The sequence below is a fragment of the Copidosoma floridanum genome, unplaced genomic scaffold (assembly GCF_036245765.1).
Source record: "Copidosoma floridanum isolate Cflo_tuat_1 unplaced genomic scaffold, Cflo_Japanese_pri ptg000013l, whole genome shotgun sequence".
In the NCBI taxonomy this organism is placed as follows: domain Eukaryota; kingdom Metazoa; phylum Arthropoda; class Insecta; order Hymenoptera; family Encyrtidae; genus Copidosoma; species Copidosoma floridanum.
The window spans coordinates 22,658,886-22,670,328 of record NW_028321890.1 but is presented as its reverse complement, the minus strand read 5'-3'; the positions used below and the strand labels follow the sequence as shown (position 1 = coordinate 22,670,328).

General features: G+C 39.3%; 1 protein-coding gene across 2 annotated transcripts in view; it reads left to right on the top strand.

Moving 5' to 3' along the window:
• The first annotated feature begins 456 nt into the window (after positions 1–456).
• The window catches only part of Ktl (BTB/POZ domain-containing protein Ktl), a 32,708-nt gene continuing 21,721 nt past the window's right edge, over positions 457–11,443 (top strand). The window contains exons 1-2 of one of the 2 annotated variants that reach the window (XM_089591032.1): positions 457–928; positions 5,795–6,308. In XM_089591032.1, coding sequence (XP_089447158.1) covers positions 587–928; positions 5,795–6,181 — 729 coding nt within the window. In that variant the 5' untranslated portion in view covers positions 457–586 and the 3' untranslated portion in view covers positions 6,182–6,308. Of the gene's footprint in view, positions 929–5,791; positions 6,309–11,443 lie in introns of both variants that reach the window. The other variant, XM_089591031.1, reaches the window with a different exon arrangement.

The window sequence follows — 11,443 nt, the reverse complement described above, 5'->3', positions numbered from 1 at the left end:
TCACGTGCACCCGAGATCCAAAAAATTTCAACAGATCTATTGTTCGACAAACATTGACCTATGTTTATGATTTATTTCACATCTTGTAGGTCAATCGATATAAGACAATACTACCTTAGGTGAAAACCAAGGGTTTTGCTGGAAGATTAATATTTTATAGTAATCCGCTCTACTTACATAATACCTCGATACACCCTGACAGAGGACTATTTATGTTTAATAGTGTGTCTTTTGTAAAATTATGCTTGGAATAAATCTTGATACCATGTATTAATTTTAACTGTATTAATTAATAAATTAGTTTGTCATTTTTCTTTGGTGATAGTCCGAAAGAGAACAAGGATATTTTTGCCAATCTATTGATTGCAAGATTAGTCGAGATAAATAACCCCAAAAAATTTCTTCAATACAAATGTAATTAAAACATCGAATCTCTATTATGTTTACAGGCCAGTGAAAACAAGAGAATCGGTGAAAAAAGGCAATCATCCTATCTCAAGCTTTCACGATAGTCACCAACGGCGTCGTCACCATAAAGGTCAGACGGGCTGAATAGCACAAGCAGCCAGCAACAGCAGGCAGGGGCATGCCTGACCAGGAAGGCGAGGTGCCGAGCATCGTCGAGCTCAACGTGGGCGGGGTCTTTTACACGACGGCTCTGAGCACGCTGACCCGCGAATCGGACTCCCACCTCGCAGCCATATTCCAGGACAAGCTGAACCTCGAGAAAGATGCCAAGGGCAAGTACTTTTTGGACCGGGATGGCGTGCTGTTCCGCTACGTCCTCGACTATCTGCGCAACCAGGCGCTCGTATTGCCCGAAGGGTTCCGGGAACGCGAACGTCTGAGGCAGGAGGCCGACTTCTACGGACTGGGCAACCTCGTTAAGGCTATACAAGAGCAGGAGTCCGGTCCTACGTCTTTGACGGTATGTTTTCTATTTATAATAGAGATAATATTATTGTTGTCCAGATTACCGGGAATTCCCATTGTGGATAAAACTTTTATAATAAATCATGTGTGGTCCATCCGTGGAATTGCTAAATAGAAGCAATCAATAGCGGATACTATTGAATACTAACTGAATAAACTTTTAAATTGATGTTGTTGAACAACTTCATTTTAAAATGTATGATCTTTGATAGATAAGTATTATATTGTGTATAATAAATGTTTTCACCTTGAGTACTTTATAAAACCAGTAAGTCACCAAGAAACCAAATGAGGATACAAGCAATTGTTAAACAAAATTCAAAATAAACAAGTAAAGAAAGCTGCATTGATATATAGTTACTTTTTCCTACAAAACTTTTGTAATATATCCTCGGCCAGGATTAAAAGAGTTCGGTGGGATGCAGTTATCTCTTTCAAACGGTGAATTTGCTTTTTGCTCCGGTATTTCTCGGCCACAGAAACAAATTCCTTTCTGACCGTCAGATTCTTGGTTAATAGCTTAGAAATGCTTGGAAAGGGCCATAAATATTTTCGCCGCAAAACTCGTAGCAGTCGTAAACAAAATTACCTGTGAGATTTAAATTACGATTGTTTGAGAATTTACAATATTTTTTTATTTTAAAGTTGAAGATTTTCGCGATAGCTAATAAAATTAAGTAAGTAAAAACTCAAGCAGGAATGCAATCGACTGATTAAACTCTTTTATTTTGACACTCGACGTAAAAATTTCACCGCTGTACTCAAACCATAAAAAATGGCGCACCTCATGACTTTGAACTGCAAAGAAGCCCTGTCAAACTCTATGTCTGTGTAACTATACAGAAAACACCCTCTGGTGTTAAACAAACCTCGTAACTTAAGTAAAACACAATAGTATACTTCTATCCGTGGAAACATCTGTAAGCTAAAAATATCATGATTTTAGCATAAAGAAAAACTTGCCCGCTTCAGAAACGATAATACCCAACTGTTGAGCTTTCCATTCACTTGCTCGTAACGGAGACTTTCTTCATAAAATTTTGATCAGATCCTTACATTTCACGCGCTACTCCAAAACGGGCGCCCTTCCAAGCTCCGTAGCCAAGAAAAAAAATAATTTCCAGAGCATATAAATACACGCTTCACTCACCCGCACAGTCTCACCCCTGAGCACAACTATCTGGTTTCCCCATGATTTTCCGCGTACGCGAGCTTCACGGGATTCCATCATCGTATCCCACTCTCGGCGGAAATTGTCCCGTACCCCGGGAAACCTCCTCCGCGACGTGAAACATACACTCGCTGGTCGTCCTAATTTCAAAAGAAAGCTGGTTGCCCGTGCACGGCTGTCGTAAAAAACTTTGCGAAAGCTTTATCCTTCCGCTCCGACGTTAAAGTTCGGAGTGGAGAGGGAATAAAAGCGCAGTTACGGAGTCGGCAACCGTTTGCCTAGAAGGAGTCGCTTGCCGAGCAGTTTGAGGCTCTTTATGACACTCGCTGGTATATACCCGATCGGGACTTTACGAGCACTTGCGCGCAGAATCGGGTATGTTATCATCGCGACAGATGCTGGTGATTCTCAATGCGTTTCTCGAGCTTTTTGTTATCCGAGCGCATATACGCACGATGGCGCTTTTGGGATGCTCGTTTGGATGCCTGACGATTTTATGGAATACCTACCGAATTCCCGATGAAAGCATATCTCGAGGAACTTTTCGCTTGGGGCATGTTTTTGAGGACTCTTATCGCTTTTACGCTGCGCTGAGAATCTCTTGCAACATACACAGTGAAGCAACGCTCACTTAGTTGATTATCTACGAATGATGATGAGCGTTAAATTACAATTTTACAGAAAATCCTGATTATTAATAACATTTCAAACTTAAACAACGCTCATCGGCACACCATATAAAAAAGTATCATTACAGGGAGTCCATCGTGATTCTTGCACACACGTATGTATTTCTGCACAAATTAAATTCAAGGAAAAATACTAAGGCTGTCAATCGGGTATACTATTTATTTATACACTTTTTTTCCTCATAAATATTACAATGGTTCAACCTCAATTCAATTAAAGGAAAAAGCGTCGAAATGCCGCTTTAATAGATTGAATTAAGATCCGTGATTTAATTATTTTTGCTGTGTACATCAAAAAAAAGTTCAAGGGCACGAACTTTAGGCTCTTTGAAACTATTGTAACAAAAACAAAAATACCTCCCTTAAATGTAAGCCATGCGAAGATGCAAAAGAAGAAGAAGAAGTAGAAGAAAAAGGATCAGATTTTCCTTGCACGGGCGAGCATTCGCGTGTTCCGTCGAGATTATTAGGCCAAAGGCGCACTTGAACTACAAGTACTGGCAGCAGTCGTTAGTAAAGTAGGCGAGATTGACGAGGAGGAGCGTCAGGGAGGGGTATATTTGTATGTATGCACACGTATGTATATATAGATCTGTATGTGTACTGATGTGTTTGACTCGAGTGTGCGTGCGAGAGCCGAGCCAAGGACGAGTTAGTACACGTTGTATGGGCAAACTGAAGCCCCTTTGGCTCTGTAACGCGGGCTATCGGACTCTTTATTCAGCCACTCATGTGTATGAATGTACTTGTAAATCACGAGACACGCACGGGTGGATCTGAAGTGCTTTGCCAAGGTTAATTACTCCGGAAACTACGAACTCTGCCCTATCTGCTCGGCTAATCACGGATCCACGCGCTTCCTCCTCCTCGCTTGTCTTTCATTTCCTCTCACGGCCGATTTGTTAATGACGTGCGTTTCGATGCGGATACCATTTTGTGTTATACATCGTTATAATACCTTGTCGCCCGCCAAATTGTTCTAAAAGTCCATAATACTCACAAGATGAGTTTTTGTACTGGAGCTTTTTTCACCAGTACTATGGTGTGTGTGTGTGCATATTTCAAGTCTTTATTGGCATACCCATTGAAACCAAAAAAGGAATCTAATTGGATGATCTGTGCTTGTACAGGCTGTGTGCTCCGTTAATTTAGAATTATTAGACAAAGCCTAAGTGGGCTTTGCATGTTTTACTAATGACCGATAGTAGTTTGCAGACCTATTATAATGCTTATAATCAATAGTATTATTTGCTATTTCCATCAAACGAACCAATAAGAATCGTTTTATCTTAGCTTCCCTCAAAATAATTGGGAAAGGAAACTTTCTACTTTGGACAGGTTTAGTACTTGTATTCCAAATTTAGATAAAGCTTACGCGTAGATAGAATTTTTGGAATTTGTACTAGTATTGTTTTAAATATATAATCGTGGAAACAATTCAGCGTGCATTATGCTAACAGAGTTAATTTTTATTCAGTAGGCATACTCGACCTAATGAGGGCTTAATTATATCGTTATTAAACGGTTTGATGAAAATATAATTTCAAGTTGTATGACTATAAGCTACTGTAGATTAAACTTTCAGTTACGTCATTGGGAGAATGTTAGGTATGCAACAGATTAAATTTTGAGATCGGACATCAACTTACAAACTTTAGTTATCAAAACCAAATTTTTGTATTGCCTGACTTGAGACGGACCTATACTACTTACGCCGATGCTCTAGACATATTAGAGAAATATTACTTTCTCAATAGTTTTAGCTGATATTTAAACATGTAATTGTTTCTGATATTGAATCTCAATTACCGATTAGGATAAAACATTTTCCATAATATTGGAAAATTGTTCATCTAGCCGAAGCTTTTGTAAAAACATTGTATTACAAAATTACAACATTACCCAGATTTAAAAAATACTTAAAATTAACTTCAAAATATTCATTTTATAAGTACTCTAATAAGACGTAAAATAAAATGAAAATTGTTTTTCTTATCCGTATATGTTATTTTAGTTATAAATAAATTTACTCTACAAATCATATACTATACGACGAAACATACGTTAAGATTAATAAACACGCCTCTTATCTCTTTCTCCACTGAGTGTTCTTAAATCACGATTAGGCTACCCCGTAACGCTAATATGATCACATAACCATACATCGAAATCTCTCTTATCAGCTGGCACTTAGCAGTTATCTTTGATTAACGTACGGCTCTAACGGTTATTGCCGAATCAAGTAAATGGGATGTATTGCTTTGCAGTGAGCTATTAAAATTAGTGTTTATCAACAATTATTACAATTTTCAAATGTATGAAATGTTATCACTGTTCCTAAATGAAAAACAGTATGTTCTTTTCAAAATTCAGCCGAAATGTGTTCAATATTAAAAATTTTGACTACTCACCTATTTACATAATTATATATTAAAATTAAAAAAAAAAAAAAAAAAAAAAAACAATTTTATCAATAAGAATAGTTTTTCTTATAAATGTCTTGTTAACTTGGCAAAATATTTAGTTTAGCAACAAAAAATATCAGTCAATTGGATAAAAATACCACTCTTTTGAGGAAACTCAAAACCAAGCTCTGTCACGACTTAAACTTTCTAAATATCTTGTATCTTAAAATTATCAAATTACCAAACAGTTTGAAATGCTGATACCGATTGAGTAAAGACGAGAGCCTGTTTTTAAGTACTGCTACAAATACAATTTAGATGAGAAGCTGTCGGGTATGCATGCCACGATGCCCTTATCAAAGTGCTCATTGGTGAAACCCTCCCTGTACCAATTACTGTATGGAATTTAACTTATTTGTATACTCTTTATTTTAAATAACAGTAACAATACTGCATTGTTGCATACGCACAAGATGAAAAGCAGTAACAATCATGCACCCATAATGTTTTACCCTATATAACATCCTACTTGACTCGTACTGTAATAACAAAATAAAAAAAAATTAAAAAAAACTTTCCAACAGCAGCAGCAGCAGCAGCAGCAGCAAAAGAACGGCTTCATAACGGTGGGCTACCGCGGCAGCTTCGCCTTCGGCCGGGAGGGCCTGTCCGACGTAAAGTTCCGCAAGCTGTCGCGCATCCTGGTCTGCGGCCGAGTGGCCCTCTGCCGGGACGTGTTCGGCGAGACGTTGAACGAGAGCCGCGACCCCGACCACGGCATGTCGGACCGTTACACCTCGCGCTTCTTCCTGAAGCACAGCTTCATCGAGCAGGCCTTCGACATGCTGCACGAGCACGGCTTCCGGCTCGTGGGGAGTTGTGGCTCGGGGACCGCGGGTGGCACGGCCGAGCTCAAGCCCGGCGTTGACCTCGAGGAGAACCGCTGGAATCACTACAACGAGTTTGTTTTTGTGCGCGAATAAGACTCGCGGGGGACTACTGGCGCCCCGAGATACGGAGCTCCCCAGCTGTGCTGCTTTTGTTGTTGCGACGACGATGACGATTACGAAGGGAATAATGAGCACTACCGCACGTCCACGAGATTACGGGGTAAGCATCATTTCTTGTAACTTATACTTGTGCGTGACAGGACATGTTTAAAGAATTTCAGCTAATGAACGCTTTCATAAAGCCCCCGGCATATCAGTTCCCACTTATTTTACTTTAGAGCCAGTACGTGTCTTACGTGCAAAACATTTTTTTTTTTTCCACGATTTACATATTGTAGTTGATGATTTAATTATTGATTCGTGAATGATCTTCAATGTTAGAAAAATAGGAGTGTGGATTATATTTTATACGAGTTTATTATAACAATAACACACTATAAAGTGTTTTAGAATTGCATAAACAGTCACGATTAACACAAGCTCCGTTGTACCTCGAGAAATTGGAAATTTTTTTTTATCGAGCAGCTCAGAGCTACGTACATGTAGTCTTCGAGAAAAAAAAGTGGTCAAGCCGTTCCCTTACAATTAAATCGAGAGAATAAGTATAGGAGGAAGAGTAGGAGTTTGTATATTCTTCGATTAGAGTAGGGTGCGCGAGAGCTTTCCAATCCCCTTTAATTATCTCTATGTTTACCTTCTCCGCCGCTACCGAAACAACTCGCAAAGATAAACTTCGTCCCATACTGTACCGTATATTGTGTACTCCTTGGCTAAGTCCGCTATCGATGTCCCGGATCCTATAGGAGTTGTACATTCAAACGAGTACCAGCTGCGTTTTAGGTGCCACCACAGTTTCGCGTATACTGTATATTATCCAATGATTTATATATTTAACTTACGGGTGTGCATTTATCTTGCTGATGTGTGCAATGAACGGGAATCTCTTATTGTTTCGCTCTGCTTGTTTTGTAAATTCACTTTGCAAACTTGCAGACAAATGCGAGTAGTATTACTTAAACGTGTTTTATCCAATCGTAAGTAAGGTATGATTGTTTTTTTTTATTTTTACCTTGTAAACAACATTTTCTACTTTTGTAAAAACAATTCTTCGTCATGTCAAATTGTCGTGATGTTATGATAAAACGTGCGAATATCGAAGTAGATAGACAATAATTTACGTATTGGTTGAAAGTACTATTACACACACACACAACGACATAGTGCATGATGAGGTAAAAAACCAGGGAGGGGATCCAAGGAAGGACTTTGATTTATATGTAAAGAATATACGTCAACGCCGCTGGAAACAATGTGAAAATAAGATAAAAATACCACTATACCGATCGATCAATAACCTTCTAGCGGATACTCAAACGCATCGTCAATCATTGCAAGTGATCATACTTGTATGGTCACAAAAAAAAAAAAAAAAAAAAAAATGAACGAAAAAAATGACAAGACGAATGAGTCCCATGGATGACACGATAAAGTGTACCAAAGTGTACCTAGTACAAGTACACAGAGTTACGAGGCGAAAAGGGGTGAAAAGCACACACATAGGTATCCACTCACTCCCGTGTCCTTTGAAAAAGCAGTGGGAAGAAAGAAAAGTCGCTGGGGATATTTGCAGCTCGTCGTAGCAGAAAAAGCTACCCATACATGCCTGACCAGTCTAGTCTTGCACTACAGCTCGCTTTCTATCCTTGGAGAGGAAAAGTCTCGTTCTGTATGCACGTCGGTACATCGAAGCTCGTAATTTTCCGTCGACATGTACATGAGTGATTCCTTGAAAAATCGGCTATTTTGTACACGACGTTGAAAAAAAACGTGTCTCTTTTATTTTTGTACCAGTTATGTATTCCATTCATCGTCTTATGTATAGCAAACGAAAGAGATCTTAATAAGTCAATGTTTGACAATGCTTGGCATCAGTAGGGGCTATTGAAATATGTCAAGCTTACGAAGAGATATTGAAAGTAGCCTCGTTGATTTGAAAAATAATGTGGGGAAGAACGGTGTTTAGTACAATAAAAAATTTAGAAATTTCATGCATTTCGGAACAAACTTTACGTTTTGCAAACACGCAGAAGCTGTAAAATTGTGATAAGACCCCCTTATCAAACGTTATTTCAGTTTATTCTTCAATCATGTGGTAAACGATTTTTAACGGAACCACTCGTGTATAAGTAACTGTAGTCGTTGTGGGCAGGGGCAAAAATAGAGCGAAGGGTAAAAAAGGAAAAGCCAAACGAGCGGTGCAGTGCCAAGCAGAGTATAGCTGGAACCGTTGACTGCGTCTTAGTGACACATATCTCTTGCTTTGTGTGTGTGCGCGTGTGTTATACGAGAGCTAAGAACTAAAAGCTAACGCGTGAAAAAGAAGATAGAAGAAGACGAGGCAATATCGATCGCGATACAGGAAGGACGCGCGCGCGCGCACGCACATTTCGGATATTTTTCGTTTTGTTTTCTGTGATACCGTTTATTATGTGCCACAACAACAAAATGACCAAGCAACGAAACCGACAAAGAACTTGTACGGCCACCCCCGGGCCTTGACGTTTAATTTTTTCTGCCTGTCATTACAATTTTTGTTATTCCATTCTTCGTATCTTTGACTTCTCTCTGATGCCAGTGAAGATAAATCGTTGGATTTTCCACTGGAGTTGCAGGAAGCTATTGTAGGGATAAGCAGGAAATAACACTCGTAACGGGAAAACAAAGTGTCAAGGGGGAAAATAAATTCACGGAAAACTTTCTTGGGAAGAAACGGTGCGGAGAAAAAAAAATTAATTGGTTATTTCAAAGCAGCTGTTTACCTTACATTGTGGGCGCTACAGGGATCGCACCAAAGATTCGCGGAACTATGCGAATACGTAATTCACTCGGGGCGACTTTTCTTGTTCTTCTTGGAATCCACTGCTTTCACAGCCGGGGAAACTTCGATCCAAACTAATTCTTGCCCCTCGTTCGCTCGCTTTTTCTCCCCTGTGTGTTTCTAAGGCTATTTTTTTTGTTTTTTCTTCCGAGAAACTGCTGCTGATAGTGAGAAATCGATGGGTCGCTTTTTTCGGAAAATAAGTTGGTCAACAAAGAAAAGCGGAGGAAATCAATTGCACATTCCAAATAGAGATCCATTAGCGTATCTTTTTTGGAAATGGATTAACTGGCAGGAAAAAAAATCTCGTGGGTCTTTTCCTTCGGTTCGCTGAATTTTTGGGGTGTGTGTAAACTTCAGCTACGGCTACGACTACGACGCTGGATTTTGCTGGAAATAAAATTTGTTACAAATTACGACAGAAGAGACCATTTCAAACCGTACACAGCGTCATCGTTACATTTATTGTCCCAAATATTATTCTTGTTAACGAATTCTTATCTTGCCGTTTCGCAAACTCGTTTAAAGATGTGAGTACATGATGTTTCATCCAAGATGTGTTTGCCAAAAGTATAAATAACGTTGCGGAAGAGTCTCAAACTACTTAGCTCAATAGAGCTTACTTTTGTGTAAGTGGGGATTTCGCAAAGTTGTCCCAGAGAATTATCTTGAATTATAGCAATCGCTGCATTATCCGATTTCGCTTGGCAGGGTTGGGGATAACTTCGGTGTCATTCAGTGGTAGTTGTCGCTTGCAACAACCATTTCTTATTTAAGTATTGTCATTTGCTCAGGTAGTGGGCCATTTTTGTGACTGTGTACTGTTTGCCTTTGTTATAAATATTTTTCGAACGGTTTGCTTTTTTTATTATTACTATTGTTATATTTTTTTTTCTTTTTTATAGAAAAGGAATGATAAATTTGATAAAAAAGTTGTTTCAACTATGCTCTTTTTCTCTTTGAGACTAGGAGTGTTATGCGTTATGACGACTTTTGAAGGTATGTATAAGTACTTAGAAAATATGGCATGAAGAAACGTGGCATCTAATGACTGTCTTTTCATGCTTTATAGTATACAAAAAATGAGCTCAACAATTTTTGGACATTTTGAAAATAAGACCTTTGATGTTCCTTTTTACAAAAGTAATTATTCAGCATACGGTAGAAAATTACCAAATCAATTTAATTTTTCCATTGTTACTTTGCAGCATAATATTCTAACTAATTAGAAAAAAAGATGACTAACGTACGGATTTGGAATTTTCTAACTTAACACACTGACTAGCAATAACAAAGACGCAAGCGACTTTTAAAACTTCCCTGAGCCTTTGTAGGCTGATTCAGTGAAAGAAAAGTTCCTTTTTTTTGGCACGCATAGCTTTTTTTATTTTATTTTCTTTCAGTCGCAAGCCCTGCAAGATATCAGGAAAAAAAAAGAAAAAAACAGAGATAGAAAAGACACGGAAGAAAAAAAAATTTGCTCAAAAAGTTGCGGAGGGTCCGGGTGCCTTGCAACAGCAAGAATAGTTATTTTGTCTTCCGAGAAGTAAAGGCGGCAGCAGGTATAAAGAGCCTTAATGCGCGCTCGACGAACACTTGCCAAAACTTCAAAGGGGAAAAAGAGCATTTTTTCTCACGGGCTGAGAAACGAGAAGCTACGAGCTTGGGAAAAAGCTTTATCAGAGGGAGAGAGGAAAACGATGATTCTCTAACCCCTCATGGCTCTTTTGAGTGCTTATTGTTGTTCACTCGGTATGCGCAGAAATAAAGTCCATACAGAGCTCAGCTTTTTCGCTCCACGCAAAAGCTCCTAACGACACTTTTAATCATTTCTGAAACCACGTGACAATAACAACTTAATTACAAAAACATCCTGGTCCTTATGCAATTGTCTCCCTGCAAGATGTTGGCGACAATAAACTGTGCAAACTTGTTTTTAAGAGCCCATAATCACTGAGAGTGTATAACGCGCGTTGTTATGCCGAGGAGAAAAAACAAAGCTTCCTGTCGTCGTCGGATTTACAAAAGCCACGAGGGGAGTGGGAAATGATGAAGGATCGAGTAAACGCGCGAGCAAAGCCGGGTCGTGTGGTAAAAGTGTTTTTGCGTCTTTACGATGTACATTATGGAAAGCTCGAGCTTGCGGTCTTGGAGTCCTCTTGTCGTGGCCAGCTACGCTGCGGACGGCAGGGGGAAGCGCGAGGCGTAAGAACAAAGGGGGTGGTCGGAAAGGTGAGGGGAAAAGAAAAGCGTTGGATTCCCGGGAGCGGGGTAGGAAGGGGGCGCGGAGTGTCTCAGTATCGACAGCAACGGTGGTGTGCTTTTCTCATCGATTCTAGCCTACTTTAACGAAAATAAACGAAAGAACGAACGAGAAAATTAAAAACAACAGAGCGGGTGAGTTTATCAAGTGCTCG